The 22,296-nt window shown below is 43.3% G+C and overlaps 1 protein-coding gene across 4 annotated transcripts in view; it reads right to left on the bottom strand.

The window, feature by feature from the left end:
• Positions 1-21,552, bottom strand: part of LOC137803095 (pre-B-cell leukemia transcription factor 1) — a 46,394-nt gene extending 24,842 nt beyond the window's left edge. For all 4 annotated transcript variants that reach the window (XM_068601366.1, XM_068601385.1, XM_068601375.1 and 1 more), the window contains exons 1-2: positions 20,752-21,552; positions 19,945-20,018 (exon numbers count right to left, since the gene is read on the bottom strand). In XM_068601366.1, the coding sequence (XP_068457467.1) occupies positions 19,945-20,018; positions 20,752-20,939 (262 nt within the window). In that variant the 5' untranslated portion in view covers positions 20,940-21,552. The remainder of the gene's footprint in view (positions 1-19,944; positions 20,019-20,751) is intronic.
• Positions 21,553-22,296: the final 744 nt, after the last annotated feature.

Here is a 22,296-nt window from a genome sequence, read left to right as displayed (position 1 = left end):
TTTACTAGAATTTTTTCATATTCTCTTGAGAATAGGGCCTCCATTCTTGGCAACTAGTGTTACATTTATTTCATAAAATCAATCGTGTAGCAATTAGTCAAGGAAAGGCATAATTTAGGCGTTCAAAAAAAACAATTTAGAGATGTTATTCTAAAAGCACAAAGGAATTAAAATCACAAAGCAGTTTGCAGTGGCAGAATTTACATCAGAGCACAGGCAGTCGTGTGAAAGGCAGTACGATGGCGATGCTCTGCGAGAACAAAAGACCAAACTAATCAGCTTGTAGATTAAACTAAATAATGTGGAAAATGGAGTTTTTGACAAAGGGATCGCTGATGTCCAGACGAGGAAAGACAAGGTGAGTACAGAACTAATTCTGTACAACTCAACGACATAAAACCTTGAAAGGGAAAGATGTTCAGCAGAGGAAACATTACAATATTTAGAGTACACGGTGATAAACGATCATACAAAATCGACTCATTTTACACCTGTTAACGTTCCCAATCTGAATGATCCTGATAATGTAACTAACAGCCAAATGTCACAGTCTCACGTAATGTTCAGGCTGAGCAGAACCATACAAGCAAAGGTGAAACACTCCAGTCTGTTTGGGTCAGGACTGGTTCCCCCAGTTGGAGCAAGAAACGGCCAATATGGTTTTTTTCTGCGAAAATTTAGGAGGATGGAGGTGAGGAGCGATGTGCTGCTGCCAGATTAGGCTACAGCCTGTGCCAAGGTTATAAACAGGCTGTTATCAGGCCTCCAAACAGAATAATCCTCCCTGTATCAGCGCCCAAACATATGGGGCCACACAAAGCAGCAGCAGCCCCTGACAGACACCCCCTTTTAATTACACAGAGGAGGGGGGCAGGACCTTTCTCCTGGTGCCTTTTCCTTTTCTGCTTCGGTTTCTCTCCATCTGCCTGTCGAGGAAATACGTTTGATTTAAAAGGAGGAAGCTCGCATGTAACGTCAAATAAGTAGCGGCCTCGTATGACATTAACATTTTGGTACTGTATCTTTTGAGCTGGAACGATTGGACAATTCATTTATTAGATGATTTACTGAAAAACAATGAGCCATTATTATGATAATCAATTAATTGTTAAAGTAATGTTTAATGAGAAATACGCCAATTTTCCTGGTTGTGAATTGAGAGGATTTTGCGGCTCTTCTGTTTCAAGTGATCCTAAACTGCTTATCTTTCGCTTTTGGATTGTTTTCCAAACTAAATACGACATTTTAAAACGTCAACTTGGGGTTTAGGAATTTGTGATGGACAAACTATAGGCCAATGGATGAAAATAACTAGCAGAATAATTAATATTGAAAAATAACTGCTGGAGCCCGTTTGGGTTGTGGACGGTTAGTTAGACGAAACAAGCAATGGAGATGTCACCTTGGGCTTTGGGAAATTAATTAAACTATCAATTAAAAGAGGGAGGAAGTTGTTTGTTCCAGCCTTAGTTTTAAACCTGCGATGTCGTCCTGCACTCACAGTGTGTATGTGATATTCTTTTATATGTTTTAGGGCCACTGTGATAGGAAAGTGTCACATTTTATTGATATTTTATGACAAAAATAATTAGCAGGTTTATCTTTTTTTTTTGCAGCCCCATTATGAAAAAGATAATATATATATTTAAAAAGTATGCAGACATTCACAGTAAAATATATTTTATTTTACAAATGATTTGGTCCAACAAAACCGCGACAATCTGCTCCACTCAGGTCTCAACTGTTGGGGGACTCTCCTCCCATCTGATAGAAATAAATTCTTCCATCTTTTATATACTGCCTACAGATTTTAAAGTCTAGTTCAATAAAGTTTAAATGTCACAGAGGTGTAATAACGGGGATCATATAAACGCTGGGCTTGGGAAAGCTATGCAAAAATGACAGCGTCCCTTTCCGCTCATGCTATAAAGTTTTATTTGGCTGAATCTGCCAATAAAAGTGGGCTTTGAAGGTTGTCAATGGGGAGTAATTGGTCCAGTTTCTCCAGCCGCGATCATATTTCTACAAAGCTTTTTTTCATACGCCGTGAATGAGTTTTGACAGCGGCACGAGCAGAATCTTCTTGTTAGCGATGTGACATCCTCACCAACCTTCAACGATAACAGAAGGGCGACTACAGACCGACAGAGAGAAACATCTGGAAAAAAAAACAGAACAGCGCAGGTAGATGACACCACAAGATGAATAATGCGGGTCTGGTCGTCTGAGTTGCGAGCCCCTGCGACGGAGAGACACAAAAAACAACCCGATCCTTTTGGCAGCAGCTGAGGCCATTTCATACACCCACAGACAGAGCGAGTGTAGACCTTAATGACGTCCAATCTTCTATGTCACGCGGGGCTCGAGGCTCACCAGGGCAAAAATCGACCGACAGCTCAAAGTGCTGTTAACCGGTTTTGAGGACTCCTCGCTGATGCACAAAGCACACCTTTATTTCGAACACGGCCTGCAAAAAGCCAGCCATCACTGCCTTTCCCTATAATTAGAGTTCAGGCATTCATGCTGCATATGGGGAAACAAATAAAGAGTCCCACACAGTGGTGTGAAGCTCCAAACAGCTTTTTCAAGTAAGATTTGTGGTTTGAAGACAATTTAACTTCGGATGAAAAACGTGCAGATAGAATGCGTTTCATCCACATACATGTCATCACTGTAATGATGTGTAAACCAAACAAACACAGACCAAAGCCAACAGTGACCCCGAAGAAAATAAAAGGAGGCGTCTCCATTTTGCCATCAACGTTCACTTTGAGGCTTTTTGTCTGCACGCTTCGCAGACTGTCTGAAGTCCATTTCTCTTTTGATTAAGACTTGAGTTTTGAACTATAAATATAAGCGCTTCGCTGCAGCTTGTAACACAACATTTACGACTCCAACTGTGATCTTTTTAATTAATCAAAGTCAAACCTAACCTTGATAAAACAACGTGGGAATGACTTGCAATCACCATTAGATAGCAACATTGTTTGCCTTACTTTATTATTTTAAATGACCAAGTGACTAAATTGCTTGGGGAAAAGTAAAATAGGGTTAAATAACAGAAGTCAAGGCGTTTTCTTTTCGTCATCGGGTCGAGCTTCGTTCTTTGACTGTATTTCCCAGCTGAAGAGGCATTTGGTAAGGAAATATCTGAGTGCAGCTGTGAGCCAAAGTGTCAGTGTCTATCCATCCCGGTAAGAAAGGCCCAAAATAATAATCAAACACTCTTGGCTCTTTGGAGCAATGCTGCCGGCGCCAAAGAAAAACAGACAGACGAACACAATGAGTGTCTCCACGTCCCTGCTCTGACAGGAGTCACTGGCAGAGTCGGGGTAAACGGACGGCACGGTGCGGCGCGGCAGCCCCTAATGATCTCCCCTCTGTTTCAGCGGACTGAGAAAAGCCATTACCTCCCGCCACATTACCCTGCCATCCCTCACATGGTGGATGGCTCCTCTCTCCCATGAGCACCTTGCTCCAGTTATGGCTGGCAGTGCTCACCTCCTTACTGCCTCCTCCTCAACCCTGTCCACCCTCCTCCCTTTGAAACCCCCAGCTCTATACATCACATTTAACACTTTGACACTAACAGTCTATAATGTTTCTATTCTACAAAATCACTCTGCCAACTCCAGGATAGCGGAGCAGAGTCTGAGGAAAATAAATACCACTCTCAGCCGCTGGCATTAAATTCTAAAGAGAAAAAAAGAAAAGTACAACAAAAAAAAAGAGCCTCTTCTACACTCTGCCTTTTCGCCTGGGCACCTGAGAGGTCCTTTGGCTGCAGTGGAGGAGGATTTCAATCGATACGCATTACAGCTTCAACTGACAGCAACAGCTCGCACTTTACATGTAGGATTGTCTGTGCCGTATAAAGAGGCTATATAACCATAGTTTCAGAGATGTCAACACTTCTAGCGAGCACTTTATAGCCGTATGAAGGAAACATTTCACTGTATTAAATTATTAAAATCAAAAAGTGGCATGAATAAATAAAAACCAGCCTGAATAAGTGATGTGACAAGACAGACTTGAGGCATGACCTTTAAAAGTGTCTAAATGTGGCGGCACACAAAAAGAAAGGAACATACTTTAGGTATGTGCCTCCCAAAAAAAAAAAAAAAGGAGGTTAATTATAGAAAAAGAGAAATAGAGAATTAAAAAAAGGCTATAAATGTAACATGTCAGGGAAGATTAGTCTACTCCAAAACACAGACGCGCCCCCACTTTCATTGCATCACAATTTGTTTCTTTTGTCTCTCCCCTTAATATAAGTGTTTACTTGAGCAAAATCCAATCATTTCATTCTCTCTGAACGTATTTCATGTATATAAACAAACATTTGCCCGACCCCACTGGAGTATTAGCTTTAATGTATCGTCAGCAAGTCTGGCTTTGAGAGGGCATTAATTTCAATTCGCCGATTTAAACACTCCTGTTTGTCGCAATCCTTCATCGCAGTACGCCACCAAGTCAACACACACAATGGGCCTATTTTTCAATCTAATGGCGGAGCTTTCTTGCCATTAGTGGAATAAAACTGCTTTTGCCTTTGAACAAGCCACTCAAAATGTAACCCTGCATTTCAAAATGAATTTAAATAATTAATTTCAAGTTAAAACAGGCATGAACCCCAAGAAACGGGCTCGGGGGTGGGAGCTGGAAATATATGTTTTTGCCCCGAGGCCAGAAGATCGCTCATCTTAGAAAGCTTGAAAATCTAGTCTTTGAGGATAGAGTGTAATCTCCAGTGAATCTAATGAAACAAAGTAAAAGATAACGCCACATTTCATCATATCGGAGACGGAGTGCTTCCTGTGGCTTGCCCTTGAGGTGGCAGGAATCCATAATCTGAGGAACTCATTCTTTTCATGTAGTTGAGGTATCACAAGCCCTTGTTTGACCCGACGCTCAAGACAACTGATTTATGAGCAGATCTGGTACTTGAAGCCAGAAGTCTACAACTCTCGCTCAAATGATTTTTTTTTTTAAGGGCTTTCTGGTTGGAAAAAATGGTAAAAGACAAACCACTCTCATGAAGCAATTTAGATGGACCATGGCCTCCTCTTTTTCCCTAAATGACTCCCCATTGAATAGATACAACAATAGTGACCTAATACATATATTAACCATCACATTTGATTTGGTGATGGATGAGATATTTTGTATAACCAAATGTTATTGCAATGTCACATATTTACAGCCCTGGGTCCCTGTGTTTAGAAAAATTATACATTTAGAAAAGCCATCTCTCCTTTCTGACTTGTCCTTGGCCCATTCCTTTGCAGTGAGCTTGTCTTTATTATTTAATTAAGCCACTACGGCCGTTACATTAATAATTGAGTGTGAGAGGAGACCCAGGGCAGCCGCAGGCTCTGGCGCATTGGGCTTCCTGGTGAGGAGTGTATTAAAAATGTGTGTGTTTATGTCCCCAGGGCGTCTGTCCTGGCTGCATAAAATTGAATTGGTTATATCTAATATATCATCCCCTAAGGGTGGCGGCTGGCTGGGTGAGGGGGGGCAGGGGAGAGCTGAGATGGTCGCATCCTGCCAGCAGGGAATGAGTCCGTTCTTAGAGATTCAGAGAGACGCATGAGGCCGTGACGTTAATGTCCCTCAGAATCAAATCGATGGCTGTCTGCATCCTCGATGTGCATGGCCTAAAGCTAGGAGCACAAGACAAGCCCAGAACCAGATTAAACCCACTCGTTACCGCAGTCTTTGTTCACTTCTGGTGTCTGGTGATGCATTCAGTGCATCAGTGAGAATGGGTGGAGAATTTCCTATGAAAACGGATTACAACCAGATACCAAATACAGAAAGGAAGAAAAAAGAAGAAAAAAAGCTTATGGCATTCATGTAGATACTAAGAGGATGAATGTTGGTGACAATGTGAGCGCCTGAATGTGGAAGCAGGAAAAACATCACTCATGATCCCTCTTTTCACAGACCGAGGGGCTGACTGCAAATGCACTCTCCCTCTCTGCCTTTCTCCACCTCTCTTCTTATCTGCTTCAACCACCATCCCCCACTCCCACCTCCACATCCAGCCAGCTCCGTGGCTTTATCCAACTCTGCACCTTTAAGGCCTCCAGACTCCAGAGGAATGAGCATTTTAACACCACCATTAAGGTCAGGGCCTAAATTATTGATCTACCACCTCTATCAGCATAACGGTCACGTAGCCAGTATCACAATCTAACCCTGCCGCCCTCGGCCAGATCGCTGCAGCTCCCACAATTAAGGAGGGATTCTCATTACAAAGAGAGACAGCGAGAGCGAGAGTGAGAGAGAGCAAGGTAGTGGAGGAGAAGAGAGAGAGAGGTCCATTTCAGGCAGCGGGTGGGGGTGGGGGTGGAGGTGGAGGTGGGGTGACGGCAGGCATTCTTTACACCCATCCTCCCCCCCTCCCATCCACCTCCTCCCCCTTGAAGTCTCCCATCATCCCCCCAGACAAGACCCAAAGATGACAGGTCTTATCCTCACCAAAATGCGGGCGATAAGGCAGCTGTAAAAGAATAATAAAAGAATAATGCATGGAGGATGAAAGAGGAAGGCAGACAGGGAGTGTGGCACAGAGAGAGAGAGAGAGAGAGAGAGAGAGAGAGAGAGAGAGAGAGAGAGAGAGAGAGAGAGAGAGAGAGAGAGAGAGAGAGAGAGAGAGAGAGAGAGGCAGGCCAGGGAGGGGGCAGCAACATAAATAAAGATGCAGCACAGTTGTGCTGGATCTCCTAATGAATTCGGAAGGTCCTGGATCAATAACATCAGCGCGCTGACGACACATCACAAATGCCAAAGGAGCTCTCTGCCTTGAGCCCGGCCTGGAGAAAAACAGACATTTACCGCATCCTTCTGCTCGACGAAGATGACCGAAAATGAGCATCAAAAATCTTCATAAGATAAAACAGAGAAGAGTGAGTTTGCATGTGATGCTGCTGCGAGGAGCATCAGGAAGCAGGAAGCAGCCTTGATGCTTGGTAATGTGGATGATTTCCACCTAGGAGATGCCGTGATAGTGGCCATGCTATCAGTGCTATTAGCGATGGTGATGACAGATGGTTTCTTTGTCTCTATTTAGATACATTTCCACAGCTGTCAGGAGAAAAACACACCGAGTACATCATTACCCAGTACAAATAGCCTGAGATGAAACAACCCCTGACATGGCGGTCAAACTGTTTGCTGTACTGAAGATCTATTGAGTGGAAAAACTACAGAATACGTTGAAAATTGTTTTGGCAAAGTGTAACCGAGCTGTGGATCAAAGCAGACATTGACTTGGGTCTCTGAATACGTGCCCTCTCTCCCCATTCGCTCATACACAATCATGGCCTAATGGCATCCCATTAACATAATTGCCAACATAACTAGTGTTCCATGTCTGAGAGCCATTCCCCAACTACAAAAAAAAAAGAAAAAGAAAGATGAGAGGAGATGAAATTGAGCCAAGGAGGGACCATCCCCAAAAACACATCGTGGGTGTTCAAGCTGGATCCCCAACCGCCCACACCGGTTCCTCACCCGCTTTTCAAAGCTACTGCGCTTTGTGAAGACCCCCTGGGAAGGTTCTGGCATCTTAAGGAATGTGATGCCAGTGTGTGTGTGTGTGTGTGTGTGTGTGAGTGAATGTGTGTGTGTCTGAGTGTTTGTATGCAGCACAGATAGTGGGGTGGAAGAGCAGAGCTTCCTTCGCATGTTGGTTGCTGCCTCGGCGTTCAAAGATTGGGTCCCGACACACGCTTCACACCAAACACAACCTGCCAGGCGAAATGAAATTCCCATTATTTTTAATTAATCCCTAATTAAAATATATTACTCCACAGATTCCACAAATCTCTCTTAATATGCAAATGTGGCCAATTCAAGGATATTTACATATCATTAATTAAGGCAGGCACATTCTCTTAGTCTAATGAGCTGTGGCCTGGGTCTGCCAAGGAAAACTAAACGCCGGGCTCAGGAGTGAGTAAGCACAGCCACGGGGGGATGTCGGCTCTCTGTTGAGTCAGGACTATCAACCGTTAACGCCGGGGTGAAGTAGACAACAACAACTCGGCTCACAGGAGAAATCCACCCTGAAACACTTTAGTTAAAAAAACGCTACCGGCGATGTAGCTTGCATCTTCGCGCCTATTTGGCCGGCTGGTGTGTTTTTCTGCTTCCTGAGGATCACCGACCAGTAGAGGATGTGACATCATGCGGTGGTGTTTTCTGCAGAGCTACGGAGAAGTCGGTTCTGTTATCACTGTCACTACCGCTATCACTCTGCAATACCACCTACATTACACGCGGTGAGTTCATGCCCTCACCTCTGGAGGCTGTCGAAAGTGGACAGAATGTGGACAGAAGGAAGTCATGAACTCAAACAAATGTAGACGAGGTAAGCTGAGGTTACGCTCTTAACATCCACGGCCTCCTTTTAGTTAGTGATAGCATGACATGTATTATGTATCAGTTTGGTCCAACTATTATTTGAAGGTGAAATATTTACACCTATCTGTCCTATCTTGAAATTGAAATATGAATTGGTATCTTTAGAAGCTCTGAGATCTCCACTCAAATTAAAAATAAAGTCCGGTGGGCACCGGCTATTGAAGACATTTCTAAATGACTGATAGTGGTGGGAAGTAATTATTCAGGTACTGTTCTGAGGTATTTCTACATCACACACATATTTAAATAGTATACTAATTCATATTTCTATCCAGAGCAGCGGTTCCCAACCCTTGGATGGGTACGCCTCCAGTGGGTCACATGATAACTCTTGAGGTGATGAATAGGATTGAAAGACTTACTTTTTACTTACCTACTTATACTTACAATATTTTGACTTGTAATTGAGTACTTTTACTGAGCAGTATTGCATAATCATGATACTGTACGTAACAGAGTGAAAGTAACCGATGGTGAATTCCTCCTTTAACTGTATTTCAGTGTGCATCCCTGTATGAGTAACCATTTATTAACTGCAGCTCCAGCTTCTTAATTATTAAAGTGAAGTCGTGGAGTGCATCCAACCATTTTTGCAGAGTTGTTCATGAAAACTGTTCATGGGTATCAGGTTGTATTAGGTGATCTGAAGGAGAGTAAGGAAATGAGGTGGGGTGAGACATACCTTGTCCGTCTCCTTGTTCTTCCCTTCTCCAGCTGCTCTAATTTGACACCTTGAGCATTGGAGGGGGGTAGGGTTAACTAGGTGGGGGAGTGCAAAGACACAGCGGAATTCATTAAGAATATAGCAACCCCTCTCTCCCTTCAACCTCCCTCCAACGCTAATGACATCAGAGGTTAGCAGGAGTAAGAGGAAGGGAGACAGAGGCAGAAACCAAGAGACCGAGGGGGAGATGCATGAAATTAGAAATGTTTTAAATACATATATTTTCAAGGGAGGCAAGTGAAAAGTGCTTAGGCGCATTTGAAAGAAAATCACCGCTGCCTTGTTTGCTTGGTTTGGTCCGAGTGTATTTCTGCATCCTTTTAACATCCACATGAATTGAAAGAGGTTTCAAAAACTGCTCCTTTGCCTCTGACAGTCCTAATGCACTATGATGACATACCAACAACCGACTGCAGACCTTCGAAAAACCCATTTATGCCACACTTTGTAGGGTGGATGGAGCGCAATCAGAACTTTTTCAAAATTGTGATTACCACGTACTGGCACAGTAATCTGTGGCTGAGGAATTGGCTGGCTAATGGCAGTTTCACATCAGCCATCTATAGGGACCTTGCAGACAGGTAAAGTGGTAGTTGCAAGATATTGAAATGGCCAGTGCCACCTGGGATGAAAGGCCTTTAAAAAAAAGTATTAAGAACTTATTTTTTTTTCTTCTCCAGGAACAGCAGCACTGTGTGTAAGATGAGCAGCTTTATCTTTGCAGTCACTTAAAACATCAAACACTTTGCTTTCCCTCACAGCCACTCTGAAGATGCTGCTGGATTTTAGACCTGGAGGGGAAAATCATTGAGGTGAAAGATAAAAAAATAAAAGTAAAGTTTCTAAGCCGAGCTGAAATCCTTGCTGAAACAGTGTCCCGAGACCTTTCAAATGCTCATTTCCATTTATCTGCCAATGACATTTTTCATGACGTACTCTCTGGCAAACTATCTGACTCATAAATCCAATTCAAGCCTATTACGGAAGAACTTTTAAAGTTATCCTTCATTAATGTTAATGGGGTTTTTTAGTGGAGGCCAGTGGTGGTTAGGACTACATGGCTGCTTTCCCAAGCTTGTTTAACAGGCTTCAGACAGAGATGGATGCTTCCTGCAGTCCGATAGGCTCTCTGAGCCATCTATCACCCAGAGGACCCACCCACAGAGCTGGCGTTCCATAACAAAGGGCAGGCAGGAAAGCTTCTGATTGACAGCTTTATGTGTGTGGCGGCTACTCAGACAGCAGAGAGGAGACATGGTATCTGTTTCTGGCCTCGGTACGGGCTCTCTTTCCGAAAATGAGTTGTGAAGAACAGAACAAAATAATGAGTGAGCTGGGGAATCGATCAATATGCCGACACAGGAGATAAATGGGAAAATCAAGCGTGCAAAAAAAAAAAAAAAAGGAAGAAAAAAACACCCCTAATGCTGCTGAGTAGGTACAAAACTAATCAGGCAAATGAAGCTGCCTGAGCAACGTAAACTGTGAATGGAGAGCAGTGTTAAGGCATAAACAGTTATTATCATAAAGATTATTACCCTTACACCTCAAGACTCACTAATTAGCGCAATAAACAGCCTAAATCCTAAAATATATGGCCGCAATAAAACCCGCCTCAACATGCAAATACAGATACTGCACGCGCAGAGACACAAATAAAGGGATAACACACTGTTCTGCAGTCGCCACGTTCCAGCTCAGAAGAAGATTTAAAATCTATAATAGTGTAACACATGTACGAGCATAAACTGCTTTGCTGCTGCCACAGCTGTAATCATTTCACGAGAGGCCACAGCTCTTCTCGGGGCTGTATATTTTCTTGAAATGCAGACAAAAAGGAAGAAAGTGGGGGAGGATGTTTCAGAAGAGACACACTAAATTTGGACAGTAAGTAGTATCACCCCGTTGGCGCGGTACACCGCACATTCGCAACGCCCCATTTAACCGCACACGGCGCTTCCCTCTACTGCCTTCATTTGCATACTTCAGCGGGGCCCTGACGGATGAAGACGGATGAGGCAAAATCAGCCTCACTGAAACAACTGTTTTATCAAGGTTAAACTATCCAAGAAGCTCTTAACCCTCACGCCTTTATCACACTACAGCTCTCCCAATATCAATCTATCAATATGATCTTATCGGCAGGGAGGGGGCTTAAGACGCTCTTCATAAACTCAAGTAATAGGAACATAAAGGAATTTTATGTGTTTAGGGGAGGAGACAGCTAAACACGGTGCTGAAGGACATGTCCAATAAAACCGGGTACAAGGTGGTGCCAGCAAGCCAAATAAAAAATAATAGAAGAAGAAGAAGAGCCGCTCGCCCCCGGAGGCGTGAGAGGCATGTGTGGAGTCACGGGGTCGTCGGTTCAGATCTTGTGAACGAATAGTGAAAGCATGGATAAGAAGCACTAAAAGCCTCCTTTAACTGCACGGCTCAGAGTGAACTTGAACAAGGTACTGACACAGACGCTGCTCCAGAGAGAGCTGCCTTTCATGGAGACGCTAAAAACTATACAGGCAGCTCACATTTTTAGTTTGAATAAATATAGATGCCAAAGCAAAACTGTGACAATATACAACATATATACAAAAACTAAATAGATATTAGTTATTATTATAATTATGATCATCTTAAATTATACATAAATATATGTGTATATACTTTTAATGTCCTTACTTTTTCTAAGGAGAAATAGACATCTTTAATTTCTTGTCTCGTTAGCTTCACACAATTGCTCTCTCTCTCTCTCTCTCTCACACACACACACACACACACACACACGCAAATACAAAGTGTCCGATTTACACAAACAACACTGGATTCACAAAACAGTGTAACATCAACATCTGAGACAAAAAGGAAATAAACAAACAATGTGAAAAATTGGACCAAGCTTTGGGGGAAGATTTCTGCATTTAAATTAATCATTAATGTTTCCATGTATTTGGTAAATACATGGAAACATCTGACACACACAGCATAATCATGGACCACCCCAAAAAAGGCCTTAAAACTCAGAAAGCTCTCTGACACAATATCATGAACAGTATCAGTATCATGAACTGCACAGATGTGGTCTGCATGGCTTTAGCATAGATGTCTTTCAGGTGTTAATATTTAGCGTTCAAGCTAAGTGCAGTGTAAGCAATTCCAAATCAATACTCTTGATATTAATACGCAAATTACATTTATTTTACAACACAATGCTGCTGGTGTAATGACAAACTATTAACCAAAATGACAAATAGTTGATAACACACATAGACCTTCATACACACACACACACACACACACACACACACACACACACACACACACACACACACACACACACACTTATCATAAGAGCAAACTACCTCCTGACTTTTGATCTTTTGAAGGGTAAAAACTCTGTTAAAAGTGGCTTGGTAATAAATGAACAGAAGTATATAATTTGCTGATTATGCTCAAGTAGAAAAAAGAAAATGACAGCAATTAACATAATTTCAGTTGGAGTTAACTGTCCAGAACTAACACCGCCAAAGGCAAGCTGGCAGACAGAAGGCACAAAGGAAAGCCACAGCTTCCAGTCTCTGCGCTGAGATATCTACAGTACAGGGAACCAGCAAGGCGGCGACGCTGTATTATCAATCCTGATCGCTGTAACTGGGGAAATAGTTAACATATTTCACCTTGTTCGACATCAGAACTGAGACCATAAATGTCAAGGACTGGTTTGTTATCACGCTGGAAAATATTATAGTCTAGTAATGAGGCCTTTAATATATACATAAAGTAGATTTTCCACGATAACAAGTCAAAGCAGCTGGTGGTTGAGAAAATCAACACCATTTCTGAAGCAATTCCAGTTTAATGAGAATGTTCATGATGCAAGTTGTAATGATGTAAACGGATTCAAGGAAACAAGCAAAATGATCTCACCCTAATGGCAGTTTTGACTTCCTAATTGATTATTTATTTTTTGAACAGTACATCACTGCAGACAGAGTGTTTTGATACACATTGTGATGATTGTCTTGACTCCTAAATGCTGAGGGTTACCTTTCTTGCCCGAAAGAGCCGACATAATACGTCAGATTCAAGGGCCCCTATCTGCGTCTCTGAAATTGTCTTCTCGGTGCCAGGCAACGAGGCCAAGTGCTGACCTCTGCTATAACACTTGTGCTCTGGACCCACTGTGCTAAATGCTACCTGCGGCGTCCCATCTGCCCAGGGAAGGGATCCAAAACTGCAGCACCCCCCGTGTCTCTGTGGGCCCCACGGAATTATCAGCCACCATCCCAGGGGACCGCCTGCCTGCCTATTTCTGCCCCTCCAACACACACACACACACTCTCACACACGCACAGAAATAGTAGATACCACACGCCACACTGAAGATTGCCAGCATGAGGCTGTTTGATTTTGCAGCCACAAAAACAACTCTTTATGTGGCTAAATTTATCACCGCTCTCCGCCACAGTATTTGCGTCTTTCTCTCCAGTTCCGATATCTCTTCTCTCTTTTTCTCTGTTTCTCTATTCGAGTGCGTGTGTGTGTGTGTGTGTGTGTGTGTGTGTTTGTGTGTGTGTGTGTGTGTGTGTGTGTGTGTGTGTGTGTGTGTGTGTGTGTGTGTGCATTGTTCTTTGTCTGTGCCTTTCCTTCCACTCAAGGTGCCGAGGTTACCAAGGCTCATCTGTGGCCCCTTTGTCTCTCACGGCAACAGCAAGGTTTATTAACATAAATTAGAATAGCTCACCGAGAGAGTACCTTGTCGCTATGCGTTACCCACGGCAACCTCTCCTCCACTCTCAATCCACCTGAGTGTGTGCGTCTGTGTGTGTGTGCGTTGTGTGTAAAAATAAAAGAGAAAGAGACAGAGAGAGAGAGAACGAGAGAGAGAGCACTCCCCTGCATCTAAATGTGAAACTACTCTGAAACGAGGGAGACACATCCACACCCATCTCTCCCCTGTCCTGATTAAAATAAATGGTGCTATCTGCACTGCATGACTCACTACACCATGGCATTACTATCAGTAATTGAAACATCCAATCACTACTGAGCCATCAGCCTCACTGCTCTTCCCCATCTGACTTTGTGGCACCTGATTGAACACCCCACTGTATGGGAAGTAATACAGGATGTGCCTGCGAGTTTATATGAAGAAATGCTGAAGAGAGGAGCAGAAATACTGCATCGACAGGGGTGCAATTCATGCGTTTGTTTGTTTTTGCATGATATATAGCGCGTGTCTGAATGGGAACGCGCAGTGTGCGGGACGTATATAAATGTGTACGCGTGTATGTGTGTGCCCCACTCGACATCCTAAGCAGGTATCCAGGGAGAGTTGGGTAGCCTCATTGATTGGTGTTGATTCCATCTGGGCAGCGAGCAGCGACTGACAGTGGGTCTAAGCCGCTGCGAAAGGCAACCATTAATCTTGGTCCTGTTTAAGCAGCATGTATTAATTTATGTCATTTTTACTAAGTCAGCCAGGGAAGAGCGCTTGCCATTTTACGTTTGACTGTTCATCGAAGTCAGTGGTGGGAGGGGGTTGCTTTTATACAAGCCCAGCATGCTGCCAACACACCACTTACATCGTAGTGGCAGGGTGCCAGAGAAATGAGATCCCACACCTCAAATTAAAGGTTATCAACTGCCAGGGCAACCACCTCGATCAAAGAGCCAAAGAAAATCTGAATGTACGGGTTGCACTTTTGCTGTGAGAAACGTTAATGACTCTTCAGTCAAACAGGAGGGTGAAAGAAATGTGACATGGCGTGCATGTAACCAAATACTTTTAAGACTAGGAAATAGGGGAAACTAAACGGTGTAAGGGGAAGTTGGAGTACACAGTTGGAGCCCCATGAAAATATCAGTAATACGATCTGCAGGTGTTTCAACGCCAACAATATGAGGATATATACGCATCCACCAGTCCTTCTGCGTGAGGCAATTCCACCAGACTGTGGAAAATCCAATCATATCCAAACAGCACCAATAAGAAAAACAATGGCTGAGGCAATTGCAACTGCAATAATGTCACCAGAGCTGTTTTGTAGACACTAAAAGCTGCTCCAGAGACAAACATCTGATAAAAAAAAACTCCACTCTGCCATAGAGCAAATTTCCTCTCTAAAGCAATTTTACATTCGATAAGTGGAAGGCATTCTTAGTGTAATGGATCTGAATATGATCTCTGTCAGAAAACTAAGAACACAGCCCTGTATAAAAGCCCTGTTTATGTAATGGCCAGTCCTGCTGTGTCTGATAGCCAGATGGAGATATGCAGGAAACAAACTATAGACGGAGATGCAATGCATTCATATTCTGTGTAATAGGTGAACTGATAAACCGGTTGTTTCCTCGTCCTTAATGCTGTTTCCATGAAGGTGAAAAATGCACGTGAAGGGAAAACTAGTTTATCTGATGAATTAAAAAGGACATGGACACACACTAACTTGCAGACACCACACAGGAATTACAACTTGGATTTTTAATTTGTTTAAAAGGCTTAGAGAGGCGGAAAATAGCTGTTTCAACTCTCCCCCAAAAAAAGGACAACAACAACACACCCAGCGACCTAGCTATGATCTCTCTCTCTCACACACACACACACACACACACACACACACACAAACACACGCACACCAACACACGCGTGCCATACGTCGACACACAGAATATGGCCATTCTACAGCCAGATCTGTTATCATGGCTAATTACAACTCCCACCTCAGATATACAGGGTTGTAATTAGCCTCTTAAAACATGATTAACATGTCTCAATTAAGCCAGTCAACATTTGCATAATATATTAGCTGTCCTAATTGCGAGTGAGTTTGTATCAGAGGACAGGGAACAGCAAGAAAAATACACGCTGTAGCTTGTCAAGTGCACTGATAATGCAGTGAACATAATATTAAAATATAGAGGAAATGTCAGTCGGTAAAAAGGAATCTATTTTTGTTTGACATATCTCACTTTAAAAGACAGGATAAACTCACAATCAGCATATCCCGACTAAGACTGCTTACACAAATATATATATATATATCTATATAGATATATATGTATGTATTTATAACATGTTTATTATTATTCACCAAGAGGAACATCTCTGGTAAGTGGATGAATAGTTTTCTATAAACTCGCAAATCAAAGCCCGCAACCTTCTTCTCAGGAAAACTTTGCACTCGTTTTGAAGTTATTTATTTCGAGTCATTTAAGAGAGAACAGACAGAGTCCTGTTCAGCCTTATTTCCGTGGAAACTAAAACATGGGGGGATAAACTGCTGCTTCGGCACTTCCAAGCCGGGGACAGATATACAGTCTGCCTGCTAGTGCGGGGAAACCAAGGACATAGCCATTAGTTTCAGGACAGCGCCACATTGGAAACTAATGCCTCCATCTGTCACTGGAGATGAGAGGAAAGTAACAAAGAGCGGCAACACTAACCCCTGAACTCATCATGGACAGCCATGTCAATTAAATACTGAAAAACAGCAGCACTGGGAGCCATAGTGACCAGCCTGTCCACTGCTTCATGGGAGCTCAACTCGTACCTCCATCAACGTTTAGTGTTAATGTTATAGGAAATACCATAAATAGTCATTTGACGTTTTATCACCACACACCTTTACATTTATTTCAATCTATACCTACTAGAGCGAAAGCGATCAGTTGATTAATAGAACTGAATCTGCCACTTCATTGATTAATCATTTCAGTCTTTTTTTTTTAACCAAATTGCCAAACTTTTGTTGTTCCCACTTCATTTTGTAATATCTTTGGGTTTTGGAGTGCTGGAAGAACTGGAAGAAGGAAATAGAATAAGTCACTTTAGCCTCTTTTTGTTCTCATTATGGATGAAAAGATGAGTAATGTAATCAAGAAAGTTTTCAACAGACTAATCAATGATTAAACTAATTGTTAGTTGAAACCCAACGAACAACACAGCACTTTGAGGACAGTTATCAGAAGAAAAACTTTGCTTTGTGCTGATGATGAAAACTTGAAAGGGACTAGACCAACACCGCTGTGAATAACAACAATGTGTGTACATGTCTAATTAGCAGGGCGAGCTATTGGAAGGGGGGGAGGGGGTTGCAGTTAGCGGGAGCGACTGATTCAGCAGGTCTACGGCTCTGATAAGTTCAACCGGTGTAATGCATTATCCGTCTGATCACATTAGTCATGCAGGAGCTCACCATCTGACCCGGGCCTGCATCGGGGTAATGTGAGGCTGCTGACACAGAGTGGACTGACGAAACAGTCCCAGGCCCGCAGAGAGAGAGAGAGAGAGAGAGAGAGAGAAAGGGGGAGAGAGAGAGAGAGAGAGAGAGAGAGAGAGAGAGAGAGAGGGTAGGCCTGAAATCTGACACCCAGAAACACTGACTTGGTGTCTGGCTTCTTTTACTTAGTCAACCATACGTGCCAGCTTCCCTCGCTGTAATGATTCCACACAAACAAAGACACTCTCCAACTCTCTTCACAGGATGTGAAGCAAGCACAGGAAAACAAATTCTAAGTGCTTCTCAGGAACTGTAGAAACAATGATAATATGTATATATGTATTGTGTTTGTGTGTGTCGAGGGGGCCGGTAGTCAGGGCAAACATGAAACACAACACTGGCGGCCAGAGAGAACGTCTGTAAGTGGTAACCCAAACCTCCGCCGTTGGTTTTCCATAAGCCAGCATGCGAACCTGAGCTTGTTTAAGCTTGCTAAATACTCTCCTGCCGTGACACGGGCCCGACCTCGGCACAAATACACAGGGAGTGGGGTGGGGTCATCAGTTAAGGCCTGCTCTGTCTGCTATTGGCATGCACTCGCGCCTTGTTTGTCAGCTGCTCGCCAATGGACACCTCATTGCTGCAATGTCCCATATTACTGCTGTCAACACTCCCACACCACCGCCGTACCGTGAAGAGGTAACGCAGGCGAATAACTACATGCAACAAATGATATATGATCGAAAAGAAATGTCTCTACTCTTTAGTAAAAGGTCGAGGGGAAGGGCTGCCTCAAACCTGAACCGCTGCACTCGTCTCCTGCTCACACTTGTTCCCAAAGACACTCTGCAATAATGTAAAAAGCATGGAGAGGCTGACTCTTTATAAGGAATATAAAAAAAGGCCTGACAAATTACAGGCTGTACCCCGCTCGCATACACTGCACTCAGCACATTTGGCTGTAAATGCCATGGTGAAGGTTTGAGTCATTTTCTCTGTCACTGCAGTGAAAGGATTTTCAGTTTCGTCTGCACAAACCTCCTATGGGCGAAGATGAGCCGCAGCTCAGCTCTTCAAACGCAGACAGGGAGGACACAGGGAGGCAGCCATTAAGGCTCCATTCTCTCACAAATTGTCCGGGTTATTCTTAACTTTTAAACGCTTTTTCGCCTTCGCCAAAACAACGTAGTTATTTAGGGCTCGCTGATTCGCGGTTTGGAGCATGTTTTTCAAAAGCACTTGGGAGTTTATAAAAAAAAAACAATAACAACAGAAAAGCTGATTCGAAAGAAAGAAAAAAAAGAGAGAGAGGATTTAAACTATGTTGAATTATGTTCACATCCAAACTTGGTCTTAATTTGCAGGCTGAGGGGAGCCTCTCTCTCGTGACAAGCTCTGTGAAGTGCCGGGTTGCCAAGAACGGTGGGAAGAGAGGAGAGGCAGGGGGAAAAGCCAGGAAAAGGTCCAAGTCACTTTGTTCTTCTTTTTGGAAACGAACTCTGGTTGAACCCAGGGAGACGCCAGACAGTTTATAAAGAGCCAAGCATTACTCTCTCACTTCTCCAAGCCTTGCAATTTAGAAACAGGGCCCCGACCTACTGTAGCTTCCTCCTCACAGAGAGCACTTTAACCTTTAAATCTGATGAAAATCCCAAACTGTCTGCTGGTTCCTTCTACTTTTTTTCTGGGGTGGGGGGGAGTTTCAAAGAGAAAATCATGAGCCAAACACTGAGTCATTAGAATAAAATGTCCACGAACAAGAGCTCATGCAACATTAAGGAAAATTGTATTGGCTCCATACCGACCCTGTGTGTATTTTTAGCTGTTGTGGCTGTGAATGCAGCCGATCAGACGAAGCGACGAGGCTATCTCAACAACCTCAAAGACAGCTTCAGCGTTGTGTTCGCAGATAAGCTCGTATTGGATATTTTGGGTTTTATTTCCTCCCTTGAAAAGCCTCCTCTCAGACAACGCTCGGCCTCGTCCCTCGGAGAGCATTAACAGGCTTTCATCATGTGAGCTGCTCCTCTTTTAATCTGCTCTTAAGTGAGTAATAATTCAACACATTCCTTTTCATGACTTTGACCCTCGTTGCAAACATAAACAGAAAAATCCCTCCGACCTGCCTCTGCATTTAAAAACAGCTCACTTAGCAAACACCATCAGACCCCGGCCAAGGAAAACAGACGTGGCGGGGGAGAAAGCCCGGCCTCAGAAAGGACCAAATGTCGGCATGAAAACACTCCAGTCCAATGACAGCCCCTCATCTGGGGCCAACGCTGTTCACTTGCATGGCGTGTGACGTTTGACAGGGAGAACGTAGCTCAAATCAGAAGAAAAATATTTTTCATGCCCAATAAATTGGCAGGGGCTTAAGAGAGGAATGTCATGATGATCCTAAGCTGGGTTTTTTTTTTTGAGCGAAATAACGAAAAGAGGTGATGCTACGACATTGGTAATACACTATTCATCTACAAACCTCACTACGTATATTCTCAATATTATCTGGAGGTGCAAGCAAAACAAAAATCCAGCAAACAAAAGAAACAATAAAGAAAGCACCCTTACCTGTTTTCTCTTTTATTTCACACAAGACGTTGAAGAGAGCAGGTTTCATTCTGTGGCAGTTCAGTGCATGTTTCCTAAAAAGAGGACAAGGACATCCCTTTCCAGATCAATATTCAAACAAGTGGAAATAGTAACAAAGCCACAAAGAGAGTTGGATATTCTTGAATCACCAAAATATCATCATGACAATTGTTTCTCAGATTTTCCTGCTGTTTCTCTAGCAGGCTAATTTATACAAACCAAAGTTAATACAAATATGATTCACATTTCAACTGAATCATAGCGTTTGATTATTTGTATTACATAAATACACAATACGAGTTTAAAACAATCACGATATAATATGCAACAAAACTCAGCAACACCTGTGACATGCCTCAAACGTATTTTGCATTGTAATTTTGATCATTATTGATCAAAACTAAAGGAAAGGGTCTGCAACATGGCATCATAACATGTTTAACGAGGTAAACTCCTTTGCAACAAGGTAAAAGTGTCTTGGAAACTGCTTCGCTTTACAAATCATCCCAATCCACAATAATCGTGCTAATATTGAATAGCTGTGATCAAAATTAAAATTAACCCAAAAGTTCTTTCAAATAATCCAATATGAACCGTAGCAAGTTTTTTTTTAATGATCTTTTATCCGCTTCCTCGCAGTCACGGCACTTCATTTGGGCGTAATTGCTTTCACTTGGAGGCACAAACCACAACGTGATCTCCCCCCTCCATCCTCAACAACGTTGGCTAATACCGCCGCTCTCTTATTAACACCACAAGTGTTTTGCTTCTTTTGTACAGCCTCACCTCGCCTGCGCTTCGTCCAAGCTTTGGTCTGTGATGGTCATTATTTGCTGTAATATGTCTCCGATGTCCTGCTTTCTTCCGTCTCCGCCCGTCCCCGCCGTGCCATCCTGCATATGCTGCGCCAGGCCGGGGTGTCCGGCCATGCCTACCCCGTGGGAGTGCATCAACCGAGGCTGCTCGTCCATCATTGACCACGGTGCCCGCTGCCTCGCCTCCAACTTTTAAATTTTTATATCAAGAGGAGGAGGAGGAGGAGAGGGGGTGGGTGGGGGGCGAGGGGGGGAGAAGAAGAAGAAAAATATCCAGGGAAATTCCTCTGCGTCTCTGTCAGCTCCGACACTCCTCCTTTTTCCTTGGTAAGCTCTTCTGGATTTGGGAGGAGGGAGACTGACAAACCTTCTCTCCTTCTCTCTCTCTCTCTCTCTCTCTCTCTCTCTCTCTCTCTCTCTCTCTCTCTCTCTCTCTCGCTCTCTCTCTTTCTCTCTCGCGCGCGCGCTCGCGCTCTCTCGCTTTCTCTCTCGCTCTCTTTCGGTGTCTCTCCCAGCTGGTTTAGGTGAAATCTGATCTGAATCGCTGCTTTTGGCTTTAGCCACTCCTGCACTGCTACTGTAGGGAAGGGAGAAGAAGAAGAGAACAAAAACAGGCTTGAACATTAAAGGCTCCTAATCTGATTAAAAGTGGAGCGCGTCTCGCTCCTCTTGTGTGGAAACCTCCGATACAGCCTAATCGAGAGCTTGACGCGCGGAGGACTCAACCTGCCTTTGAAGGTTTGGGATACAAAGTAACCACCAACTGTTATTGTTCCGCTTATGTCTGGTAACTGACTCATAATCAGAGTATGGATGGAAAGCCTCCGCCCCCTCGAGCCACGATTGGAGAAGAAGGAGCGCGCAAGTCCCACCTCGGTCCTCTCCGAACACGTCAATCATCCTGCTCGGGAAGGTGGGACACTGTAATAAACATAAAGAGATGTGACCGGACCGGGTGGCTATGCGGTGATGGATAGAGAGTGAATATGTAGCCTAATAAATAATTGTGAGTGGCAGTGAAGCTCTGACCCAACAGGACAGCATGGTGGTGCTTGTGGAAGACAGTCTGTCACCCTGACTATATATTTTCCAGCTGAATATTTACATCCTTGTAATCAGTCAAAGGAATAATAAATCAAGATGAATTTATTAGTTTGAGGGAAGCACTTTTACAAGCCTTTTGTTGTATCACGGGACTACAACCGTTGTTATAGCAAATGTACTGATGCCCCACTTTGACCTGTATTTAAACATTGATTAAAGGGGACCTCTGCCAAAGTTCCCCCATTAAAGTATATTTACGCATAATGGGGGAGGACTACTGCATAGGTGTCAAATAGTTGCATAAAGTATTTTGGGTCTCCAGGGGGAGCTGTGGCAAATCGGACAAATTGCCTCAAGTGATGTCAGCCAAAACATTGTGTGTTATGAAAGTGCCAGGTTATTAAACAGTAACAAAATATAAGAAATACAAAATACCGTAGCCTCTATCGCTGGCTCTGCTGCATCAATTTTG

Source organism: Clinocottus analis, unplaced genomic scaffold (assembly GCF_023055335.1).
Source record: "Clinocottus analis isolate CAN_PGR_092001 unplaced genomic scaffold, fCliAna1.0.p SCAF_11, whole genome shotgun sequence".
Taxonomy (NCBI): Eukaryota; Metazoa; Chordata; class Actinopteri; order Perciformes; family Cottidae; genus Clinocottus; species Clinocottus analis.
This window is presented reverse-complemented; position numbering and strand designations above follow the sequence as displayed.